Source organism: Sus scrofa, chromosome 14, assembly GCF_054392235.1.
Source record: "Sus scrofa isolate SSC_HxYL_T2T_F1_AM1 chromosome 14, Sscrofa_HxYL_maternal_Yorkshire_Landrace_v2.0, whole genome shotgun sequence".
NCBI classification, from domain to species: Eukaryota; Metazoa; Chordata; class Mammalia; order Artiodactyla; family Suidae; genus Sus; species Sus scrofa.
The window spans coordinates 112,722,688-112,749,653 of NC_139396.1; the positions used below are offsets into that span (position 1 = coordinate 112,722,688).

The 26,966-nt window shown below is 40.7% G+C and overlaps 1 protein-coding gene across 8 annotated transcripts; it reads right to left on the reverse strand.

The window, feature by feature from the left end:
- Window positions 1–787: 787 nt before the first annotated feature.
- On the reverse strand, window positions 788–26,402 carry NCOA4 (nuclear receptor coactivator 4). 8 transcript variants are annotated; one of them, XM_084992921.1, is made up of 11 exons: window positions 18,505–18,575; window positions 18,134–18,344; window positions 10,577–10,731; window positions 8,939–9,079; window positions 8,639–8,727; window positions 7,815–7,923; window positions 6,948–7,037; window positions 5,999–6,142; window positions 3,304–4,305; window positions 2,669–2,809; window positions 788–2,330 (listed from the first exon to the last, which is right to left on the reverse strand). In XM_084992921.1, exons 3-11 carry the CDS (start codon window positions 10,715–10,717, stop codon window positions 2,325–2,327), a joined length of 1,863 nt encoding a protein of 620 aa, XP_084849047.1. In that variant the 5' UTR covers window positions 10,718–10,731; window positions 18,134–18,344; window positions 18,505–18,575; the 3' UTR covers window positions 788–2,324.
- Between the last annotated feature and the right edge of the window lie 564 nt (window positions 26,403–26,966).

Genomic DNA, 26,966 nt, shown 5'->3' on the forward strand with positions numbered 1-26,966 from the left:
ACGGAAGTGGCCCTAGAAAAAGGCACAAAGACAAAAAAAAAAAAAACAAGATATTTTGGATTAACCATTATATCATTAGTGTACTGTGCTAGAACAGTCTGTCCAACAGTCATGATTAATTCTATATGCATTAACTCATCACTGGGGGTAATTAGAAAAAGAAATAATGGGACAAGAGCTGTTCTTAAGGCTTGGGAAAGCTAAAGAAAGGACAAGTTAACTTAATTCCTGAGTTTGTTTTCTCATCTGTGAATGTAATCAGCAAGACTGCACTGCAGATTACACACATAATCACTAAACAACTGGTGGCTCTTGTGATTAGAAAAGTACAGTAGGGCCTTTTTTGATGCATCTAGTAAGAATTTGGCAGAAAAGCACTGAACCTTAGCTGAAGTCTTCTAGTTTAAAAATAAAGGAAAAGAAGCAGTTAATATATTTTACCTGTGACAGAGCAGATTAAAAAGTAAAAGCCATTCTCTTGCGGCACAGTGGGTTGAGGAGTCCAGTGTTGTCAATGCAGCAGCTCAGGTTGCTGCCATGGCATGAGTTCGGCCCCTAGCCTAGGAACTTCCACATGCTGCAGGTGCAGCCAAAAAATAAATATAAGTGGGTGTGAAGAATTTGCAAGAGAAGAACTGGAAACAGAAGTTCAAGATACATAAATACACTGATACTGTAAGTGAATATAAGTTTTTTTTTATGTTCAAGTGTTTCTAAGCTGTACTCCTAACCAAAGGATGTTACATTTATATACTGTTGTGTTTTACAAATACACGTGACAACTATATGGCTATAATGCTTTTAATGGAGGGTGGTACAAAATGCATCAATGCAAAAGAATGTTTTATGTACTCATTAGCATAGTGATTAATGTAAATTAGAGATACACAATGTGTTAAACCTTAAAATCTACAAAGTTTCCTGCAACCTAAAATAATGTAAAAGATTCCTTAAGTTTTTACCCACCACCTTTAAAGTTCTAAATGGTATCTGGGGGAACTGAAAAAATATGTTTGTTTCAGCTATGGTTCAAGATTTCTAATGAAGTTCTATGGTAATGACACTGGGACTGCAGTTTCCCTAAAAGGGCTTTCTGGATGACATCACAAACTTCTATTTCCAATAACATATTGGCAAGCTGAATGGCTTAATAATTTAATAGCCTGGAAAGCAGCTAAAATGTCTCAGAATATTAAAACATTGTATATGTGCCATTTCTCTCCTACAGAGAAACTCTTTAAAGCATGGTTATAACTTTAAAGATACTAAGGAAGTACCAATAGTTTTCATAAAGCTTCAATAAACACCCCAAGGCACAAGTGTTCAAAACAGCCTATTCACTAAAATGTCACTGCGTTGTACTTTAGAGGTATAGGTATTCTATTCTTGCAGTGAAGACTTAATTTATGCCTAATTAAAAGCACCAGGTAACAAATTCAGCTTCCATTTACACAGGATGCACCAATAACACTGAGGATAGTGATTAGTTCAAGTACTACATTTACATGTCTTGCCTTTTGCTTTCTGATTTGTCAGCACTGGGACTCTTGCCTGTAGTTCTTTAGAATATTTTGAAAGAGGCTAGGAAAAGTCAGAATATAGCCTTCAAGTAATATGGAGCCCTTGTGACAGAGTTCTCAAGATACTTTAGTAATATTTAGAGAAGGGAATAAAGACAACTTGCAATAACTGAGTTGCTTTCAAAAGAATAAAAATAATGGTAGAATCTGGCATGTAAGCGCAAGTGTTTTGTAATTAATGTCAAAAATTGCCATTAATTAATACACGTTTAATAAAAAATCACTATATTGGCAAGGTGAATTATTTGGATGAAATATATTGTACTAATTAAACAGAAGAATTCACCATTAATAGAAGAAAACCTACAGGAAGGGAAGCATCCAAAGGGCAGTCAAAAGGTTAGGCAAGTTTACTAACTTTAAAATACATCAACACACCTTGATTATAGAACTATTTCATTTTTAAAACTACAGTGTTTTAATGTACTTCAGAGTAACAACCCAATCTAAGGAGCCATGAAGGCTTATGAAAAAGACCTATCCATTAAGATGCTTTGTTTCTAGTGGAAGGGTAAATTAACATTTCTGTAAGAAGAAACTGAATCACCTCAGCATCAACAGCCTTTTTTTTTTCCACACAGTAACTCATAATCTAATGATTGATTTCTCTTCACTAGTTCAAAATTAGGCAGGAAAGGAACTACGTCAGACCCAGAAACACAATGATTTGGCAAGCCGCAGTCACTCAGCTCATGGATTTGTGATACTCTGCAGAAAATTTGCTTGACTCTTAACTCTGTTCCTTCACATCTGTAAAGAAAAGCCCAAATATAAAAAGTCAATGTAGAATAAAAAGCAAGTTTCTCTCCACCTTAAAGCTCTCAGTTCTCAATAACCTACTAGAATGTACACATGCTCCAAAAATTCTCCTGACAGCTACATCATCTTGACAGGTAGCTTTCAAATATATCCAAGTTACTTCATGAAGCAAGTTCAAGCGCTTCATGGAATTTTTAAGCTCTCCTTTGCCACCCTCACCCAATGTACAAACCATTAACAGGAATACAGTTCAATGGGCAAAGTATGAATTCATATGTAAGACAATATAAGCTAAAATTGTAATATTTGCACTAGTGGCTTATACCCACCTGTAGAGGAGTTCGATACAACCACTTTTCTTTATCAACTTTAAGTTGCATACAGGCAAAGAGATCACAAACTGCTGGGAGGCCATAACGTTCTGGGGGAAAGTTATGTTCTTCCCGTAGGGGTGAATTAAGTAATACTTCCTGCAAGAAGACAAAAGATGGGTTGGTACCTGACAACTGGGAGGAGGCATGAGACCAACAATTTAGCTTCCAAATAGCATAGTGTCTAAAAAGAATAATGTAAATGTTGAGCATTCTGAATAAGAACAAAGGTGACAACTGTTTTCTCTACACTTAATCTTTTCTTTACATAGTAATAAAAGAGGCCAAAGTCTTTTCTTTCCTTTTTAAAAAACTAATAAAGGATATGTAAGAAACAAAAAAAAAAAGTTTTTCCTTTCCTGAAGGATGGGGATTTGGAACCTAGAAAATGCACAAAAATTTTAAGTCTAAATAATCATAAGATTATTGTATGAACAATCATTCTGTTGCCAACATGGCACCAAAATTAATACTTGAGCCACATTTAACTTATGTAAGGATCTGGCCCATTTGCAAAGTTTAGGATTAAGAAAGTGACTATTGTGTGCACTAAATACATTTCAAATGGTGCTATTTCAATGTCTTCTGCTCACCTTAGCCTTCTTTCGAAGTATCCACTTGTCTTCTCCTGAGGATAACTGGCTAAGGTTTCCTGTCTTCTTTCCTGGCAAGACCCAGTCAGCTGTGTTAAAGGGACACCACGAAGTTGGAAGCTTTTGTTTCCCAGCTCTGTCCTGGGTACTAGGCACTTCCTTGGAACATCCTTCTTTGCCTGAGGGGGTGATAAGCCACTCTGACAAGGGACTGTTCTTGATGATTTGGAAGGAATCAGCAATTCTAGAAGCCATTGCCTTTGATGACTTAACTTGTTCTGTTGCCTCTTTTCTGGATTGACAGAGCCACATATTCAGGGAATCTTTATGTTTCTCAGGCTCAGGTTTTGGTTCCACAGGCATACCATTTTTATCCTTTCCTTCTTTCTTCAGAAGCCATTTACACAGAGCTTCCTTCTCACAATTTTCATCACACACACACTCTGCAAAGCTTGTACAGGGCTCATTAGCTTTGCAGACCTCCTCTACTTTATATGGGTCTTGACGGTTCTGGACAAGCCAATCCTCAGTAATCACACTAGGAGTGGACAAGGGCTTCTTGGCCTCCAAGTGGTCATTCAGGCATTTCAGATTGCCCAGGTTTTCAATCTCCACACCTTTGGGCTGGTTACCTTGACAACTGGTACAGGAATCAGGCTTGACAAGCCAATCATTCACACTATAGGACTCCTGGAACACCTGGAACAAGAGCTTAAACTTCTCACTGGTTTCATAGCTGCCATTCCTAGGCTTCTCCAGCTTATGTGATTCCTGGGGAGTCATCAGCCAATCAGAGAGGTCCATCTCATCTTGGTCAAGAAGCTCTAGATCTCCAACCTTTTCAGTTTCAATGGAGTAAGAACTGGTAGTAGGAGAGCTGTTGCACTTTTCATAACTTGGTTTTTCAGAAACTTCTTGTTGCTGACCCTTGTGGAGCCAGTTTTCTAAGCCCTTTAGGTTACCCCAGACATTATTGAAGAAATTGCAGGCTCTGGCAGAAGTCTACACAAGAAGTACAAATATTAGTTCACCAGATTATTTATGATTCAATTGTAAGAGTTCTACTTGCATATTTACCACACTTCCTAATGTTTCTAAATTTAGGTATACAAAGCCAAGAGACAAAGGATTTCTCTATTGAGATTTTAAAATACATACAAGTTCATTAAAAACTTAATTTTCTGCAGTTTTTGAAAAAAGCAACGCTGGAGTTCTCTTGTGGCACAGGAGGTTAAGGATTTAGTGTTATCACTGCAGTAGCCTGGGTCGCTGCTGTGGCATGGGTTCAGTCCCTGGCCTGGAAACTTCCACATGCCATGAGAGCAGTCAAAAAAAAAAAAAAAAAAAAAAAAAAAAAAAGCAAGACAAACTAGGAGAAAGCATTTGTAGCAATTCTACATAATGTGCCTTTATGAATAAGAAAGACAAAAATGAGCAAAAGGTGTGATTAGACAAGTCATCAAAGAAGGCTAATAAATACGAAAAATACTCCACCTCCTTAATAATCTAAGAAACTCAAGAAGTAAAATTTTTTTGCGTGTGAAATCAGAGAAAAAAAGAAGCTTGTAAATGGCTGTCACTACTAAGAGAAGTTTCAGGGAGGCATCTATCTTTGGTACTCTGCTAGTAGGGATATAAATTGCTACCACCTTCCTGGAAAGCTAAATTGACAGTATATATCAAATGCCTTAAAGGGTCTACAGACCTATAATCTAGGAATGCAATTTCTAGGAAATTACTTCTAAAGAACCAGTCAAGAATGTACATAAATTATTAGGTCCTGAATGTGTAGATGAAATTTATTTATATTCAGAAAAATGAGTTTAAAGCCAAACAATGATATTGTGAAGGATTTTATGGAAGAAATTAAATGACGTATTCATGCTCTATTAGTAAAAAAAATCTACTAGCCAAACAAGATTTACAGAATGATTTGTTTAAAGTATATGTATGCATAAAGAAAACATTAAAGCGGTTTGTCTCTGCATGTGGGATTATGGGCTTATATTTCTTTAGTTTCTTTCCTAAGCTTTTTTTATCTATAGCGAAGAGGTGTCACTGTAATAAAGAGTTATTAAAATATGTTTCCAGAAGTTCCCTCATCACTCAGCAGAAATGAATCTGACTAGCATCCATGAGGATGCAGGTTTGATCCCTGGCCTTGCTCAGTGGGTTAAGGATCCAGCATTACTGTGAGCTGTGGTGTAGGCCAGAAGCTGTAGCTCCAACTCAACCCCTAGCCTGGGAACTTCCATATGCCACGGATGTGACCCTAAAAAGACCAAAAAAAAAAAAAAAAAAAAAAAAAAAAATGTTTCCCAGGAGTTCCCATTGTGGCGCAGTGGAAACGAATCTGGCTGGCATCCATAAGGATGCAGGTTCGATCCCTGGCCTCACTTAGTGGGTCAGGGGTCACAGCATTGCTGTAAGCTGCGGTGTAGGTCAGAGACACAGCTTGGATCTGCGTTGCTATGGCTGTGGTATAGGCCAGCAGCTCCAACTCCAATTCGACCCCTAGCCTGGGAACTTCCATATGCCTCAGGTGGTACCCTAAAAAGCAAAAATAAAAAATAAAAAAAAACAAATTGTTTCCCAGTCTAGAACTAAGAACTAAACAAGGATATATACTATCAGTTAATAACTAAGACTATCTACTACTACATCTCTCTCAAAAACAATAAAGTCAGCAACATACCTGACTATTTTCCAAGGTCTGTTTTTGGGTAAGCCAGTCCTGGAGGTTGGTGCTGGGTATGTAAGGAGCCTGGCGACCACTGGCAGGTTTGCTTCCAAGGAGCCATTCGCTGAGAGGGACAACTGCAGTGCTGGATGCTAACTTCTGCTAATTACATAATATTTTCTGCTTAACAAGGCAATGTCGAATGCAGTAGAAAATTCAACAGAAAAGCAGGAGACCCAAACTCTCTAAACTTGGTTTGGTCCTGACTCTGCCTAAGTCACATGACTTCCCTAAGCCTCCATTAACACAATTACAAAACAAGGAGTGTAGCTGATCTCCAAAATTCTTCTCAATTCAAAATATCTAGGATCCTATATTCACACTGTCTTCAGAAGTAAATCATCTCATGAACGATAAAAAAAAGGATTCCTAAGGGAGAACCAACCCAAGGAATGAGCTAATGGTAATTTCTTATGAACAACTAATTGATAACAATTATTTTCTTACTCAATGTTTCTAAAACCTTTAAATTTCTGACATTCAGTCTCAAGAGAAATATTTAATTGCATTAACTCATTACCATTAGTGCTTTTTTTTTTTAACAAATAAACAGCAAAAAAATAAAAAAGTGATACAATTAAAACCCTCAGAGATTCCTCCTTGTGGCTCAGTGGGTTAAGAACCCAACATAGTGTCCATGAGGATGCAGAATTAATCCCTGGCCTCACTCAGAGGGTTAAGGATCTGGCATTGCCACAAACTGCAGCAAAGGTTCAAAGGTTGCAGATGTGGCTCAGGTCCCATGTTGCTATGGCTGTAGTGTAGGCCAGCAGCTGCAGCTCCGATTTGACCTCTAGCCTGGGAACTTCCATGTGTTGCAGGTATGACTGTAAAAGAAAAAAAAAAAAACTTAAAAAATAAGCCAAGTAATAACTCAGTCACCAGAAATAAAATGACCTTTTACCTGCTCTGGAAATGGGATATAGCCTCTTTTCTCCAGGAAGGGCCCGATATTTGATGAACTAGCATGAGCCATCAGGTGCTCAGGAATTTGCTATAAGATAAAAGCAAATTAATCATGTTTACTAATGTATAATCTCTAAATTTCAAAAGTACTAAACAGAGTGTTGCCATTTCACTAGAATATTCTTTCCACTACATTCAGTGACCTATGAGGTAGTTATTAAATGAGAGAATTCTCTATTACAACTATCTTCTTGTAAGAAATCTTCACCAGAATTGGTAGTATTACTACTTTTAACAAGATCTATATGAAATCATGTTTGACTCTCTATATTAAAGATCATTGAAGACATAAATCTTTTTTTTTTTTTTTTGCTCTTTAGGGCTACACCCACAGCATATGGAAGTTCCCAGGCTAGGGGTTGAATTGGTGCTACAGCTGCTGGCCTACACCACGGCAATGATGGCTCCGAGCCGCATCTGCAACCTATATCACAGCTCATGGAAATGCCGGATCCCCAACCCACTAAGTGAGGCCAGGGATTGAACCACATCCTCGTGGATCCTAGTCGGGTTTGTTAACCACTGAACCACGAAGGGAACTCCCAGGACATAAATTTTAAAGAAATATATAAATGTATTTGAAGAGATAAAGGTAAATTCTAGGGACTATCAATGAGTCAATACCATATTCCAAGAACTACCAGTCTAATGCTATATCGACTTAATCACAAGATGAAATTTCTGAAGTTTATCAACTCTCAAGAAAGCCACTATTCATACTGAAAACGTGGTATTTTTAAGACTATCTCTGAGGCCACAGACCTGAGCAGCTCACTATGAACCTTCTGAGATGAACATTACTCACGATGGTCTTGAGGGACCCAAATGTGGTGATGGCCTGGCGTAGAGCAGTTGTGTCAGTTTCAAAAAGCAGGACAGTCGAATCTTCAGGTTTGAGGGTCAAACCGCCCAGTCTGGAGAAAAAAATACACAAAACCTTTCTATTTTAAATATCCATTTCAAATTCATCCAAAATAAAACCAAATTGTGAGTTATGTGAAATGATTATACTTTTTAAACTCAACCAAAGGTAGATGACTTAACCATGCACCACCTACTATGACATTAAATATATAAAGCAGGGAGTTCCCGTCGTGGCACAGTGGTTAACGAATCCGACTAGAAACCACGAGGCTGTGGGTTCGGTCCCTGCCCTTGCTCAGTGGGTTAACGATCCGGCGTTGCCATGAGCTGTGGTGTAGGTTGCAGACGCAGCTCGGATCCCGCATTGCTGTGGATGTGGTGTAGGCTGGTGGCTACAGCTCCGATTCGACCCCTAGCCTGGGAACCTCCATATGCCGCGGGAGCGGCCCAAGAAACACCAAAAAGACAAAAAAAAAAATAAAATAAAATAAAATAAATATATAAAGCAGGATGAGCTTATCACAGGAATAGAGAAGTCAAGTTAAATCCAAGACATGCAGTGAGTTATGAGATGACTCTTTTTTTTTTTTTTTTTGGCCCCACCTGCAGCATGTGGAAGTTCCCAGGCCAGGGACCAACCCAAGTTGCTACAGTGGCAACACCAGATCCTTAACCCACTGCAGCACAAGAGAATGCCCCAAATGACTTTTTCAATATGCCAAAGTCAAAGAGCCAAAAGACAAAACAAGCCAAAAGGGTCTTTACCTCTCCAGGCACACGGAGACTTGATTGGCTAGATCTTTGTTTTGGGTACACTCCAGCTGATGAATAAGACAATTGAACTGGCCCAGTAACTATAAGAAAAATGAAACCATCTAGCCACAATGATACTAAAAGCAACAAGTGTATCCAAGTTAAATAGCAAACATCACTTGAGATTAAATTTTTATCTGATTTATATTAATGCTGCATTACAAAAAAGACAATCTCTGGAAACCAGAAACTATATTCAAACCAAGTCCCTCTGTGCATCACAACCTCAAACATAGCCTGCAGTCACCTTACCCAGTAGAGCTGTTGGGCCTGCTGCTGAAGCGTTTCCTCTTTAAGCTGATAGATGAGATCCACCTGCTCATACAGCCACACTTCACGGCTTCGAAGGCATTCCAGGTGACGACTTATGCAGCTGTGAATCTGGGCTTTGACCTAGAAAAGACATATATGTTAGCTTCACTAGTGTTACAAACTCAAGGAATGGTATTTCTCACAGAATGGTAAGGTTCTTAAACTTCTGGGGGTCACAAATCTTTTTGATTATCCAACGACATCTATGGAGTGTCTCCCCAGAAAAATTGAGTACATTAAAAATTTTGCCTATAATTTCCGGGTTGACTGTCCCAAAGCCCATCTATGGAACCACCAAATTCCCATGGACCCAGTTTAAGAATTTCAGCCATAAAAGCATATCTAAGCTCTAAAATCCCCTTTCAATACCAATAGTGGATCAGGTTTATTTGGGGATGTCCTAAAGTAATCAATAGAAAATACAAGGATATGTCATATAATACTGATCCCCTTCAGTTTTACAAATTCATTAGTGAAATAAGACAAGAACATTAACTGAACAGCTAGCCCTTATTTCTTTTTCTCACCCTACAAATGAGCATTACGTTTACAGTAGGCCAACTTAATAAAGAGATGTGCCACTGCACGTAACAGCCAGAACACCATTAGAGTAGACAGTTTACGTAAAGATATAAACTAAATGTTACTGGAAACATACACAGTGCTTCAAAAGAGGGATATATATAAAAATCCTAATAAAATCATACCAGCTAAAATTATCCACAAGAATCCAAATAAGAAACCATATTTTAAAACATCTTTTCTATAAAGCTCTATCTCAAAGGCATGTAATACCTGGTCTAACCACTCGCCAACAGAAGGCTACTAGGCCAATGGAAGGAACAGACTTCATTCTGGCTTGCTCTAACAATTAAGTCATTTACAAAACCAGGCCACCACCAAAACCATGCCAATACCAAGTTAAAGATGGTAGGGGGCATGCTGAAGTGCCATGCTTTATGCGTCAACAACACAACTGAGCACTTCAATGAGCTGAGCTCATTCACGGTTACTTTTTAATTGATGGCAGTGCTTGGCAGACGGACCACACAGAGAAGCAATAAAAAATGCATGCTAAACTGAATTCTCTAAAGTGGTACAAGAGTTTGCATATTCTTCTAACATGTGTTTTTACTTTCCCTTTGGAATCAAAGGCACCAACAATTCAGGCAAACCATATAAGGCATCGAGTGAAAGTTTCTGGTTTAGGAGTTCCGTCGTGGCGCAGTGGTTAACGAATCTGACTAGGAACCATGAGGTTGTGGGTTTGATCCCTGGCCTTGCTCAGTGGGTTAAGGATCCGGCATTGCCGTGAGCTGTGATGTAGGTTGCAGATGCGACTGGGATCCTGTGTGGCGGTGGCTATGGCTCTGGCATAGGCCGGCAGCTACAGCTCCGATTAGACCCCTAGCCTGGGAAGCCTCTACATGCCATGGGAGTGGCACTAGGAAAGGCAAAAAGACAAAAAAAAAAAAAAAAGAAAGTTTCTGGTTTAGAGAAGCCAATCCCTTGGGCATGCTCTAACCAGCCCTGTCCTAAGAGTTCAGACAAGAGAAGAGAAAAGCACACACGTCACACCTCTCGCAAGTTATCTTTAATTTGCTGTTCAGCCCGAAGAACTCCACCAATAGCAAGCTCCAAGTCCCTCCGTGCATCACAACACCTCAAAAGAGGTTCTTTATTACTGGAGCAGCCATTCTGGTCCTGTGAGGTACTCATTCTGTTCACTGTTCCTTCAAAAGAAAAAAAAAAACCCAAATTGCACCATAATTACAAGCATAAATCATCTTGCAATTATCCCCCAAATGATCATTCCAACCAACTCCCAGGTATTAACTACTTAGATTACTTTCAACATAGTACCTGGCACATAGTACACTCTTAATAAATATTACCTCCTCTTCCCACCCACCACTGTTTTCCTGCCCAAAAATATTATGCATCTACTTTAGTAACACTTTACATGTGGAATAGATTATTTCTGAAAAAATACACTAAATTTTCCTGAACTGATATGACATATAGCCTCCAAAATGTTAACAGAACACTAGGATGTAAGTTTCTACTTATATACATAAAGACATAGGGGACATGTGTTCTTATTTTATAGATTTAGAGCTAAAGACTAAAAGGTCTAGAAGGACTCATAATTACTTTAAAAAAAAGTTTCAAAGCAATAACCCAACAAATAGAGTTCAGAACACTGTTTAGAGCTGGCATTTACCTAAATTTATTGAGAGGATTAAATTTATTTTTCATTTCTCCCCTTTGCCTTTTTGTTTGTTTTTTTCTGGCCACACCCACAGGATGTGGTATTCTCAGGCCAGCGATGGAACCTGGGCCACCAGAGCAACCCAAGCTGCTGCAGTGCCAAAGCCGGGTCCCTAACACACTGCATGCCATAAAAGAACTCCTTTTTTAAAAAATTTAGGAACAACTTAGACTTGCCTTCATAGCTAGGAAGCTTTCAAGAATGCAAATCTAACAAAATAATTTCATAGGATTCTGATATAAGGGAAGTACTTACCGAAATTATGGGGAACTACAGAGGGTTTTCTAATAAGCTTAGGTTTACGAGTGAGGAGAAAGAGAAATAGAAAGAAGACCACATAGTCCAAAATATAATGAGACTGGGACAGAAAACTGTCAGAAAAGCAATGACGCAAAGCTTGACAAAAACTACTGAAGAGTAGTTTGGTGTCTATCCTGGATAGATCTAGAATCAGAGATGGTTTCTAAATAGAAAAAGAAAGCAGTGATCACTGTAGCCTAGCAAGGTTTCACTAAGCCTTGGGACACCAAAATTATCTCCTTCTTGCATAGTTTTACTAAACTGGCCAGTCAATGTAATCCTGTAGACACACCATATCTGGACAGATAGCAAGACCTGGGACAAGGTTGTATACTACCTTTGTGGACAAAGTGAACATGGGCAAAACAGAAGGACAACTAAATTGAGTAAGATTATTTTTTAGAAAGTACTCAAAGATAATGGGTTGAAGCCAGTCTGTTTTTAGAGTATGCCCCTGTTTTCCCCAATTACTCAACTGTTTTCCATAACTGCTTGGATCAAAACATAAAAGGCAGACATTAAAGTTAGAGATAACATGGGCTGTAACAAAAATAGATTTCAAAACAATCTCTACATAGCTGATAAATCTTATAAAACAAAAGTAGATTTTTTTTTTTTTTTTTTTTTGGTCTTTTGTCTTTTGTTGTTGCTATTTCTTGGGCCGCTCCCGCGGCATATGGAGGGCAGCATATGGAGGTTCCCAGGCTAGAGGTTGAATCGGAGCTGTAGCCACCGGCCTACGCTAGAGGCACAGCAACGCAGGATCCGAGCCGCGTCTGCAACCTACACCACAGCTCACGGCAACACCGGATCGTTAACCCACTGAGCAAGGGCAGGGACCGAACCCGCAACTTCATGGTTCCTAGTCGGATTCGTTAACCACTGCGCCACGATGGGAACTCCGATTTTTTTAACTTAAATGGGGAAAGACAAAATGAAAGAGAATAACTTTGTTTAAAAGGATGGAGATTTTGGGGTTCCCATCATGGTGCAGTGGAAATGAACCTGACTAAGAACCATGAGGTTGCAGGTTCGATCCCTGGCCTCGCTCAGTGGGTTAAGGATCTGGCATTGCTGTGAGCTGTGGTGTAGGTCGCAGACGTGGCTCAGACACCGCATTGCTGTGGCTATGGTGTAGGCCAGCAGCTATAGCTCCGATTGAACCCCTAGCCTAGGAACCTCCATGTGCCACAGGTGCGGCCCTGAAAAGACAAAAAAAAAAAAAAAAAAAAAAAAAAAAAAGATGGAGATTTTTAACTGAAAGCTCTATATGAGTTAACAATATGCTGGATCTCAAGTGAAAACAACTTACTATTTCCATTTACCAAAAGAACAGCATTTGCCACAGGACTAATCTGTTCTATGTTTATTAGACTAATTCAGAAATTTCTGAACCACCACCTTTAAAGAGAATCATTTACAAAAAAGGAAAAAGCCTCGAAACCATGAAAAATTGCTCCAGGAAGGGAGACTGTTTAGTCCAGATAGAAGTAGTCTCTGGGAGGACAAGATTACCATCCTGGAGTATGTGGAGACCTGTCAAATAGAATTAGACTTGTTCAGAATTACCCAAAAGGAGTAGGGGAGGATTAACAGAAGTCATCTGTGTTCATATAAATGAACTTCCTAACCATCCTGAAGGCAATGACCTTCTCAGAGAAGCAAAGCCCCTTTCAGCTGAAGAGCAGTCTACCCAGTCTGCTCCAAATGGCTGACTGCTCATCTGAGACACAGGGAACCTGGGCCTATACTGCATCTTCAATCCAAAGTTTAGGGTCAGGTGGCTAGCTAAAAGCTGGAAAGGGCCAAACATAGTGCAATTCCCCACCCTCAGAAATAAAACAATGGGAGGAAGAAGCCCAGTAGGCTTTCTTTTGAGCATCTTATTCAGGAACTAGAGATCCTATAAAGAACTGAAAGATTCAGGAAATTTTCTGACTTCCTCTTGCTATTTTGTTGCCACAGTCTGTTTGCCCATTTTCATCTCTAAAACAGAAGGGCTTCATGAACCCAATTCAATAGGAATCCCCTTGGAGATTTTTGCCAACTCTTAAAAAACACCAAATGTAGCTATCTGATACTTTTTTACACTGTAAGCTGCCTTGTTTTAAGCACCCATTAGTGTACACTTGGTGCACGTTGTTGGAACTTTGAAAAATACCTGCATAACATGAGTGAAAAGCTGACTCATATTCCGAGAGTGGAGTATCACCTCATTACCAGAAATTACTTCATTTTGCACTTAAATTAGCTATGTGCAAAGCACGTTTAGCTGTTTTTCAAATGTATTAGCAACTTTTACCAGTGCCCAATTTTCCACCCGTAGGTCCTCACCTAAGGATTTATATGGAATGCCACAATGCCTAGCTCAGAGGAAAATTTAATCAGTAAAATTAAACAAAATGCTGCTTCACAATGTCAAAAGCCCTAGAGCTCTAGATCATGTGGAAGACAAATTCAAATGCCCATGGTACTAACTTACAGAAGTAAGTCTTCTCAAGTCAATCACAAGTACTATACAATTGCCTAACAAGAACAGAATATGACAAAAGTACATAAATTGGATTTTCCCCTTATCAGCTGAGAAAAGAAGGTAGGAGATTTAAAAGTTACAAAATGGATTTTTTACCCTACGTATTTATCCTTTGTTTTCAAATTAAAATGAAATAGGCATCTTATTAGAATAAGGGTCTTTAGAGCCCATTTGTTAGCCACTAAGAAAAACCTGTTTCAAAAAGAATTTGAAAGAGAATGGATGTGTGTTCCTGTATAACTGAATTAATTTGTTGTACAGCAGAAATTATCACAACACTGTAAATCAACTGTAAATCAACTACATTTCAATAAAACTTTAACAGTGAAAAAAAGAAAAAAGAACCTATTTAATTTCTTTATGCCAGTCCTGGGATGCCTGTCCCTTTGCTGCCCCTGCTGTGTGGAGCAGTCAAGGGGCAGTCAGCTTCCATAAGCCTAGATTCCAAGAAAGGAGCTGTGCAAAGGTCTGCCTTCAGTGAGGAGGAAGCCCTCCGAGCTGAAACCAAGAATTCCTCCACACAGGTGAATTCAAACCACCATAAAGTGAAGCCTGAGCTAGTTTTATAAAATGTCACATCCAAAGAGACTCAAATAAGTTATCTAGCTCACATGGGCAATTTCAACAATTTACCATTTGTTTCAGGTTAGACAACCAGTGTAACGAGCATGAGGGTTAAAAGATTACTCTGAGGTCTACAAAACCAGAATTCTGGCTTTATTTGCAAACTTGAGACACAGGAGCTAGACACTTAACCTTTTTGGACCTCAATATCCTCTGGGAAAAAAAAACAGAGACAATGACAGTAGCTACTAAGTGCTGCAGTGAAGTTAAAGAGAGACAACATCTGCCTATAATCACTTAACCCAGCCTCGTATACACCACATTTTTTAAGGCTTTTGCTGTTTTTGTTCTTAGGTTTAGCTGAGTTATGGGGACCTAAGGAACTTCAACCTTTGGACTACAGAAAACAGTACTGACGCTAGAAAAGGCTTTGAAGTGAGGACGCCCTGGCTTAGACTCATACAGCCATTAATCAATGCTATAACTTCGGATCATTTACCCTTTTTGAACCTAATGTCCTAATTATAGATGAAGATAACAATACCTACTTCATAGACTTAGGGGGAAGGATATTTAATAATAAACTAGCTCCCCATCTACACTCTCACTATTTAACATAGCAAAAGGCAAGTTGTTTTCATGGCAAAAACTCAATAGTCTAAACCCTCTAATATACACCAAGTATATACATTTTTTGCCTGTTTTCTTACCAGTGAAAAGACTGGATTTCAGCTCTAATTCTAAAATTCAAATCAATGAAAGACTACTAAAAATGTCTTTTTCTTTTACCTTTATAATCCGAACTACTGCTTTACCACCTTCAAAATTAGGGTGCCTTACACATGATTTTTTTTTTTTTTTTTGAGACAAGTTAAATGTCTAAGTGCTTTCTAAAACTTCCCTGCCCCTAGGATCCCTGTCCTAGGTTTTGGGGGAGGTAAGAAATCAAGAGGGAAACACACAGATCCTTCAAACAAATAAATAAAGCTCCAGGGAAACCTGGAGCTCTCCTTGAAGAAGAGTTCTATAAACTATATATGCCCCTTTTGCACAATGCTTTGCACAAACCTAGTTATGAAATCCAAAGATCATGGAACCAGAATTGAGCAACGAAGTCACAAACGAAGCTAAGTACTTATCACAAGTTTAAAAATTTCCTAAGAGCTGTAACTCTCTTGTGACCAACACAATTTAAACCACAATTTAAAGTTGGAAAAAACCATAATGATCTCTTTAGAGACTACTCTCATTTTTATAAAAGAAACCACAAAGGCCTAGATACTTTAAATGACCATCTAAAGGGCCATAGCCATAAAAGGTAGATTTGTCTTTAGAACTAGGACTCTTAGGATCTAGTCCTGAATTCTCTCCCTCTGACCAGCTTCTTCTTCCTTTAGTTTATTATCATCCATAAATTATTTTTATTTGTGAACACTAGAGATTAAAACTAACATTCTACTCTTTTTTTTTTTTGGCTATTTCTTGGGCAGCTCCCGCGGCGTATGGAGGTTCCCAGGTTAGGGGTCCAATCAGAGCTGTAGCCACTGGCCCAGGCCAGAGCCACAGCAACGTGGGATCTGAGCCGCGTCTGCAACCTACACCACAGCTCACGGCAACGCCGGATCATTAACCCACTGAGCAAGGGCAGGGACCGAACCCGCAACCTCATGGTTCCTAATCGGATTCGTTAACCACTGTGCCACGACGGGAACTCCAAAACTAACATTCTAATGGGTTACTATCAGAACAACTTTCATTAGGAATCTCAGTCCATTCTCACAGTTCTCAATAAATTATAACAATTTTTCAGAACCTTCTTCCTTAGATAATGCTAACAAAAATAAACAGTATTCTTGCATGTCATGATAGGCTCAGAATAACCAAAACACTTCCAAGTATGAAGGATAGGCACAAGAGCCCTGGGTTCTGATCTCACATCTTATCACAACCACTCTGCATTCCATTCGTCCCTCCGAATGAGGCTAAGACTACATGCCACTTCTTCTTTTTTTTTTTTGCTTTTTAGTACCACACCCACGGCATATGGATTCCCAGGCTAGGGGTCCAATTGGAGCTACACCTGCCAGCCTATGCCACAGCCAGAGCAATGCCAGATCCAAGCTGCATCTGCGACCTACACCATAGTTCACAGCCACACCAGATCCTTAACCCACCGAGTGAGGCCGGGGCCGCGTCCTCATGGATCCTAGTCAGCTTCGATGAGCCACGACGGGAACTCCTGCAAGTCATTTCTGTTCCTTCCAGTCACACTGTTCCTCCCCCTTCCCACCGGGCCTTCCCCTCCAAAACAGATATCCACTTTTTACTTATTTTCCTAGCATCTAATTCACTGCTAGAAGACCAAGCCCTTAAAAAGAAAAAAGAAAAAAAAATCGTAGGAAACTTATGGTCTATGAATTTCTAAGTTTGAAATACAACTACCAATTTGGTTATCTCTGATGAAACAATATGTATAAGATCATTTGTACACATTTTCAGGGAAAAAAATTATAAATTATAGAATAATAGTCTGCAATTTCATTTGAGGCATTTCTTTACTTGGCAGGTTCTTTCTACTTATTCTCAGTTCAAAAAAATAAAAGGTTGTTTTTATATCAAAATTCATTAATTCAAAGGTTATGTGTATCTTACCCTAGCCCTTTAATTCTTTAATAAGTAGTTTCTGAAATTTAGGATCTGATTCTCTGTAATGTTGGTTTTGGGTTTTTGTTTTGCTTTGTTTTTTAGGGCCACCCTTGCGGCATATGGAGGTTCCCAAGCAAGGGGTATAACTGGAGCTGTAGCTGCCAGCCTGTGCCACAGACAAAGCAACGCAGGATCTGAGCCTCGTCTGACCTACACCACAGCTCACTGCAACACCAGATCCTTAACCCACTGAGCGAGGCCAGGGATCGAACCTGCATCCTCATGGATGCTAATCAGATTCGTTTCTTCTGAGCCACGACGGGAACTCCTGTAATGTCTTAAAAGCCACGTAAATAAAGGTTAATGCCTGAAGAAACAAACAAAAATGAGGTAATAATAAATTCACGATAGCATATTTTAGGACCGTTTTAACATTTCAGACCTTACGGCACTCAGATATGTCTACCTTCATCCATGTTAACTATGAGCAATCAATCCTAGCACATCAGCCTTCTGAAGCAATAACTGAAAACTAACCACAAAATTGGTCATTACAATCTAATGCCAAGTAAGACATTTCTAATTAAAAAGCAACAGTGATTCATGTGACTTTCCAGGTTCCCCGAACTTTCTAAGAGCACAGCCGCCCTAAGAAGACCCGACCGGGTCCTGTCTGGAAGCTGCAGCTGCGGGTTGCCGCTCCTCTTCGAAGCGGGCACCTGCAAGGCTTGACTAGTACGCACACAGCCCAGGCCCATTCCTGGCCGGTCAAGAAGAGCCCACCCCGAGGTCCCTCTGTGGCCCCGGCTGCCAGACTTACCTCGTAGGCCAGGTCCCCACCGCGCGAGCTGCCGGGCAAGCAGGAGGCTGTTTTATTCAGCAGTGGGTGAGGTGCCCCAACCTGTAAGAGGCGCCCCACCCAGCCGGCACGTCTGGCAGCGGCCCACGGGCAGGAGGGAGCGCGCATGTCGGCAGCAGAATGGAGCTGAAGGCTCCGCCCACTCGGGCCGCCCACTGGACCCTTCCCGCACCTAGAGGACCCCCAAACTTCAGCAAAGCTCCGACAAGGCTCCAACGCCGCTTGAGTTCTGGGCAGGACGCCACCATCCCCGCCCCACTGCTCAGGGCGAAGCCGGCTCGCCAAGTCCTGACCCATGCCCAGGGCTTCTCTCCAGCCGCTTCTCGACCCACCTGCTCCAGCGATTAGCCTGTATCCACACCCCAAATCATCAAGACACCTTGAAGGATTTTGCCGCTAATCACTATAGAGAAATAAATGTCGGTCAGATGGGAGGCTTCTGGAGTTATTACTGGAATGTACCTGCCAGTAGCTCGTGACTCTTCAAGATTACCACTGTCAGCCTAGCTGGGGTTTAGCCCAGCTGGGGTTCAGCCCGTGGCTTTTGTAGTGACACACCTCAACCTGTACCCCAGTGTCTCCCTGTTTCTCTCTCTCTCTCTCTCTCAAACACACTCCCAACATGACCTCGGTCCAGTGCTTTTTTTAACACTCATGGATGCTTTTCATTCAATAGGTTGACTGAGCACCCAACCAGATGTCAAGCTCTATTCTAGATGCTGGGAATACTAGCACCAGTAATGAACAGGAAAGTCCTACCTACGCGGAGAGACAGTAATACATAGTAGTTAAGAGAATTGACTCTGGAGCTAAACTGTTTAGGTACAAAACCTGGCTCTGCCATTTAGATACTGTGTAACCTTAGGCAAATGCCTTAACCAACCTATGCCTCAGTTTCCCCATCTGTAAAATGAGGACAATAATAATGGACCCAACTCAATGAGAATTATATGTATATATATTAAAAAATGCTTAGTGCCTGGCACACAGTACTTCCTGTCTGATGATTAGCATGCTCATGATACTACTAGTCTGACGCTCTTTTCTCCAAAAATAATCCTTATAGCCTATATATCCAATCAGGCCAGAAGACAAACTCTACATAGCATTGTTATTCCCTTTAAATCAATTTTTAACATAAAATACTTGCTCTTGTCTATGCACATGAAGCTATTTTCATAAACAGTGAGAGCAAAGCAAAACCACTTGACAAAAGCAAAGGCCACCAGACACTAAAGACCATCACCCTGAATTAAGCATTCCTCAGAGTTCAGATGAATCTGAAATGGAAGCTCCTGTTTTAACTGTGATGCACAGTTTCTGGGATCCCTTTTCAGATATTCACCACCGAAAATGAGAAAATAATGTCTCTCTTAATTCAATATATTTTCATTGGATAACATACTTCATGAAGATACAAAAAAAGCTAGACATCTCTGAATGATGAAAGTTAAATTCTGATGGCCCTTTGTATTTTGTCAATGGCTAGAAAGAAGGAATTCTGTCTATAAAAACATAATTAATGTCAAGAACTGTCATCTCTCTTTCATATGTTCCAACAAAATAGTCACAATGTAAACTGAGAAAGAACTTTGTTGACCATCACCTATATATAACCAGTGGTCTCTATGTCCTCTCTAAAGGATCCTGACCAGTGCCACAGCACGCTAAATGCTCCAGCTCTCCTTCACTTGAACTAATTTATACAGTTACTGAGATTCAGTGTTATTCCGTCAGTTTATGACAGCTTTAGCTGTTACTATAATGACATGATTTATTAAATAATGTATAAACATAAAAAGACTGGAAAGGGGAAAAAATCATAAAAATCTAGAAGAATTCTGCATTCAGACCACTTTGCAGGCACTTCTTTACTCCCTTAAGTTCCATTATTTGCCCTTACAATTTTATGAAAAGTTTAGTTTCTAAAGAGGGAAAAAGTCATATGGCATTTTACCTCTCTTCTGCTTCAAGATTTCTGTGCTGGAGTTCCCGTCGTGGTGCAGTGGTTAACGAATCCGACTAGGAACCATGAGGTTGCAGGTTCGGTCCCTGCCCTTGCTCAGTGGGTTAACGATCCGGCGTTGCCGTGAGCTGTGGTGTAGGTTGCAGACGCAGCTCGGATCCCGCACTGCTGTGGATGTGGTGTAGGCCGGTGGCTACAGCCCCGATTAGACCCCTAGCCTGGGAACCTCCATATGCCACGGGAGCGGCCCAAGAAATAGCAAAAAGACAAAAAAAAAAAAAAAAAAAAAAAGATTTCTATGCTATCTCAAAACAAGAGAATCATCCATTTCCTAGTAGATTAGTAGATCATCTCATCTAAAGACAGCATAAACTACAATTCTCCAGTGTCTCCCCACCTGTCTACAAGTCCAAATAAATTTCTTTAATAAATAAAGTTGTCTACAGAGTTCTCGTCATGGCGCAGGGGTTAACGAATCCGACTAGGAACAATGAGGTTGCGGGTTCGATCCCTGCCCTTGCTCAGTGGGTTAACGATCCAGCGTTGCCGTGAGCTGTGTAGGTCACCGATGCAGCTCGGATCCCACATTGCTGTGGCTCTGGCGTAGGCTGGCAGCTACAGCTCCGATTAAACCCTTAGCCTGGGAACCTCCTTATGCCGCAGGAGTGGCCTAAGAAATGGCAATAAAAGACAAAAAAATAAAAAAATTAAAAAAAAAAATAAAGTTGTCTGGCTTCTGGCTTCAGCCTGCTCTCTTGCTATTTCCTCAGAGCAACCCCATACCGTGATCTTCTGGACAGCTGTTCCATGCATAGTCCAGGCTGGTTCGCCATGTCCACCTTGGCTTTCCCAGCTCTCTCTGCCAGCAATGCCAGTTCCTTCCCTTCTCCCCACCTGTCTGCTTTTCCACCGATGCTTAAGTCACCACATTATTAAGCCTTTCCTGACCAAGCATCTCACTCCTCAATACTTTGGGCAAATAGAGTTAGCTGCTGCCTCCTCTGGCCTCACTGTAATCTGTATAAGTTTCCAGCATACGTGTATAACATATGTTACCCTCACTTTACATGTCTGCCTCCTTAGCCTGAGAGGTCCCAGAGAGAACCAACCATGCATTATTTGCCTATGTACACCCTAGTGCTCAACAAACAGGTACAGGTATCTTGGAACTACCAACCTCCTTGACATTCTATGCACTCTACTGAACTGACATAAAGAGAATGGCATCCCTGGAGCTGTGCAGTGCTGTAGCCCTCAACTCACCAGAGGCTTAATATGTGTTTGATAAATGGATGGATGAATAAATGATAAATGAATGCTCAAGTTCAGACCAGCCACAATAAGGATAGTATGGTTCTGCTTCAAATGTAAGTAATCAACTTGATGTTCCACTAAGGTCTGCATTAATTCAGAAAGGTTTTTCAGAGGTGGAAATGTTTCTAACATTAACTGTAACTTATAGTTTTCTTTCAAAGATAAAGCTAGCAAGGATATTGCTACTGAAACTACCATTCCAGGACAGGCATTGAGATAGTGTCTTTCCTGAAGCCAGACCCATCAAAGCTCATCGATACAGATTCACAAACAGCAGCTGATTTGTGAGTTAAAAGGGAAACATTAACTGTATTTACAGCCAAGTCTGGATTTTTTTTCCCTCAGAGTTTGCAGTACCACAGAAATTCCAGCTGACATTACAGAAGTCTGGTAGGCTTTCATAACTTGGGCTATGCCTTATCTTCAACTTGACACTTCTTCATAATACAGCCAAGGTTACATAAACATGTTATTTATCTACCACCACAGTAATAATATTTTATTCTTGACTTTATATGGTAAGCATCTTGTAGTTTTCCCCCATAGGAGTAAGCAAGTGATAAAATATTTCCCCTCCTCTAAAGCCTAGGGGACTAATAATAAAGCCAAAATGAAACTCAAAATATCCCCAAGATCATATTCTTATGAAATTTTTAATTACCCAAGTATGAAAATACTTCTTGTCTTTGATCAACCCACAATAAAAACCTTTTAATCTATTTTTCCAGTTACTCACTCCTTCACTGAACAAATCTTCACGTTTGTAGAGCACTCGAGGCAATGCTAGATAAGAGGACTATTTGGCCTCAAAAGTGCCCCCAGGGAGTTCCCTGGTGGCTCAGAGGGTTAAAGAGCTGGTGCTGTCACTGCTGTGGCTATTTACTGCTGTGCTGTGGGTTCAACACCTAGTCCAGGAACTTGTGCATGTCACAGGCATGGCCAAAAAGAGAAAAGTGCCCCCCAAACATACTCCTAGCCTCAAAGAACATCTTGATTCTACTGCATAATGAAGCCAAGCAAAATCAGGGATGATGACTTAGGATAAGAATGGCTAAGAGAGTTAGAATGAAGCGTTCGTATCAGAAGCTAAGTAAAATGAACACCCTCAGAATAACTTTCTGTTTACTTGCCAGTGACTCTATCTAGTTCAAAGAGTGAGGATGACACCCCAGGATCTGAGGTATTATAGGCAAGGTGGAAAGTTTGTAAACTTGACTATAATGTTACAATTTAACAAGCAAAGAGGACAAGCTGAGAAGGACTATATGGCAGCTCCTCTAACTGACAAGTATAGAAACACTATTAAAGCAATTCATCAGAGCAAAAGTGGTCAGCTTGGTCCCCTATCAGCCTAGGCCATCTGCTTGTTCCTGTCTTCTATGTTGCAATAGTGTACTTAGACACACAAATACTGAAAACAAAGCCAAAATGAAAACCCAGAATAAAGTTTTAAGAGGACCAAAAAAGTAGCATTAAGAGTAATAAAACTAAGGTTCCCCGTCCTGGCTCAGGAGAAACGAATCTGACTAATATCCACGAGGAAGGACGCAGGTTCAATCTATGACCTGGCTCAGTAGGTTAAGGATCCGGTGTTGCCATGAGCTGTGGTGTAGGTTGCAGACACAGCTAGGTTCTGGAGTTGCTGTGGCTGTGGTGTAGGCCAGCAGCTACAGCTCTGATTCGACCCTTAGCATGGGAACTTCCATATGCCGAGGGTGCAGCCCCCAAAAAAAAGACCAAAAAAAAAAAAAAAAAGTAATAAAACTCCCATAGAATCTAGAATCTACAGTTCCTTCAGTTAACTGAACTTAACCTAATACATATATGCTGGTTGGTCTCTTATTATAATCACTTTAGACTTGCAACCTAACCAGTTTGTATCCAGGGACAGAGTTCACTGACTTCAGTAACACTGAGAAAGTGCTCTCCATTCCAGTAGTACATTCCACTGTGTATCCTGCATAGTGACAAGTTCTTGTTCTCTGAGTCTGAGTATAGTTTTCTGGAAAGAGTCAAAGATTAATATATGCAAACCACTTACAATAGTGCCTGACACACAGTAAGAGATATAGATATTAGCTATTTTCATTACTTTTGATAAGAGAATGGGGTATGATAATAAAGCAAGACATTTTAGGTAGTTCATCAGTGAAATAAGTCACCCTCATCTCTCTCCAGTGTTCCTGCAGAAACTTCATTACTGCTGCCCACTCCTCCTCTCCTATGCTCACTCAGTCCAGTCACAATGGCCTCTTTGCTGCTCCTCCAACATACCAATGATGCCTCATGGCCCTGGCATTTTCCTCCAGATATGGTGCACTCTCCTTCTCATCCTTAGAGTAATCTTCTTCACTATCCCATATGAAATAAGTCTTCCTTCCACATATTCCCCCTTAATATATTTTTTAACTACCTTCATAGTATTTTTCACAATCAGACATGTAGAAACTATCTATTTTTCTAAACGCACTTCAGAAAACACACTGGAAGGTATGTTCCACACAAGTTGGACTTTCTCTTTTTGTTCATTTTTATTTTTATTTTTTGGCCTTTTAATTTTTTTGTCTTTTTAGGGCTGCACCCGCAGCATATGGGGAGGTTCCCAGACTGGGGACCGGTCGGAGCTGTAGCAGCCGGCCTACATCACAGCCACAGCAACTCAGGATCCAAGCTGCGTCTGCAACCTATACCACAGCTCACGGCAACAGCAGATCCTTAACCCACTGAGTGAGGCCAGGGATCAAACCCGAGTCCTCATGGATGCTAATGGGGTTTGTTAACTGCTGAGCCACACAAGGAATTCCTCTTTGTATTCATTTTTATACAGTGGTGTTCAGTAAATATTTGTTGGAAAAATGAATTCAGGAAGTATTTAATATATCTATGTGCCAAAACTTTTATTTTTACACATTATCTCATTTAGTCCTCACAAAACTTTAAGGTACTTATACATTATCCATCACAATTTTAAAAACAAAGAAACTACGGCTTGACAAGGTTAGATATATTACTTAGAGTCACAGGCTTCCAAGTAAAAGAAGCAAGATTTAATCCTAGATTTGAGTCTAAAGTCTCCAACCACACTATGTTTGTTGAAGGGATCATTTAAGTACTAAGATTTTAGGCATTCATTCAACAAATATTTACTGAGTGCCTCATACTGTGATAGTCCCTGAGGATATAAGCATCTAGAGGAAAATTTGTGCCACTGATTCACCAAAAACTAAGAAAAAAAAGGAAACTTTGAAATAAGAGACAGATTTAGAAGTCCTTCTGCAACAATGACTGGTTCTGACTGCCCTCCAGTATGCTAACACTTACTCTACAAGGGAAATTATCATACAACACTAGCTAAGAAGCTGGGGTGGAGGAACGTGTTATCAGAATAGCCTGTGCAGTTTTATGAAGCCCCTCCACAGGTTTCTGAGATTCTGGCACAGCTAAACTGACTTAATCTTAATAAAATGGGGGTGAGGCAGGGAGCCTTATGTAATTCTAAAATAAGAACTCTTCTCCCTCTTTGAGAATCACATCTTCCTTTCCCTACATAGCTTACCATACTTCTCCACTTTTGAAATACCTGTAATGTAACTGTAGAAGTTTATTTAGACACAAAATACAGTATCATAAAACTTTAGATCATTTTCACAAAAGTTCCATAGAGAAAGGGGAAGGAGAAATAAAATGTAAGAAATGTTACTGTGCTAGCCTTTACATATATCATCATACCTACTTAACAAATCTGCAAGCTAGCAAACTTTGAAAGAGCAACCAAGTAACTTGCCTGAAGGCACATGCACCACACCCTCACCTCCATTTGGGTGAGTCTTCCTCAAAGGCTCCGAGGTTTTTTAAAGTTCAGAAATGTCACACCAAGACATTTTTGCAGAAATGAACCAATTATGATTTCCTGCCCCATCCTAACCCAGTAAGGCTCAACAGTCCCTACAACCATATGTCCGTATTATCAGGTGGGCGGTGGAAACAGTTACGCGATGGGGAACCTTACCCTGATTAGGAAAAAAAAAAAAAACACAAAAAGGCGAAAAAAGCTCTGCCTTTGTGGGTCAAATAGCCTGCAGCTCTCTGCCTTTGGCCATTCTTGATCGCATCATCCCATGTTGTATCATGTGGCACTTAAGACTATTTATGAATATTGTTTCTGCTACAAGAATTTATTTCCATGAGAATAAGGTCTGTGCCCACTCTTTTTTCATTGCCATATCCTCAACATCCTGAACATATAGGCACACTATAAGTGACTGTTGGTGGAACTGGCAAGCCTCGCTCTTCTCAGCTATAAAAAGGAGGTAATCAAGCTACCTCTTGGTATTGTTGGGCGAATTACATTCACCTTACAGTAAAACACTGTGTTGGCAGGTAGAGGGCCGAAAAAAATATTATCTTCTTTGAGCTCCCACCCAACAGGCTATGTTCTGGAAAATGGGCCTCTCCCCTCTCCAAGAGACCCAGGCGAGAGCCAGCAAAAACCTGAAGCTGTCACACCCGGGGCGCGGGGGGGAAGGCGGGCGGACAAGCAGGGGGAGGTGGTCCCCAGGCCAGCTTGTCTAAGGCCGAAGAGGCGGAGGACAGGCCGGGGCCGGGAAGGGAGAAAGAAGTGGTCCTCGGGCCAAGAGAGGCGAGGGCCGGGGAGAGAACAGGCCCTGGCCGGCGGGCAGGCAAGAAGACGTGGCCCCCGGGTCGGGCGGGTCTAAGGAGAGGCCAGCCTTTAAAGGTAGGCCCAGACAGGGCCGGGCTGGTCCAACAAGCAGTCATGGCTCCCCAAACCGACCCGCCACGTGAGAGCGGTAGGAGGCAAGCTCGCCCCGGAGCCCCCCTCCGGTTCTTACCACCTCTGAGCGCGGCTCCCGGCGATCCGAGGAGACCTTGGCGGACTGAGACGCGGCCCAACACGAGCCAAGGTCTGAAAGGCAGAGTTCTCGCGAGAACACAACCTTCTTCTCAAGTCTCTTATCACAAATTTGACAGTCTCGCGAGATCTCTACTAGGGTCTGCCCAAGGTCCTTGCCTGCCCTCCACAGGGCGCAGGGGGTAGGCGCATACATTTTCCTGGGCCCCAAAGAATAAGATTAAAGGAGAGAAACGTTTGTGAAGGCAAGCTGTTAGGAGGACTATCCTGAGTGATTCTCTCACACCAAATGTCCTCACGATGTAGATATTTTTTTAGCCTTAACGTACATATGCAGAAGTAAATGTCAGAAACAAAAGGACAAATAGATGATTCCGTTTATATGAGGTACTTAGAATAGTCATAGTTATAGAGACAAAATAGTAGTTGCCACAGGCTTGGGGAAGAGGAATTATTGTTTAATGGGTACAGACTTTTAGCTTGGGATGATGGGAAGTTCTGGGTATGGATAGTCACACAGCAATTCGAATGTACTTAGTACCACTCAACTGTATACGTAAAAATGGTTAAAATGGTTATATATATGTAGTGACCAGATATTAAAATAAGAACCTTTCTGTCCCAGTTTTGACAGAGGTTCCCAT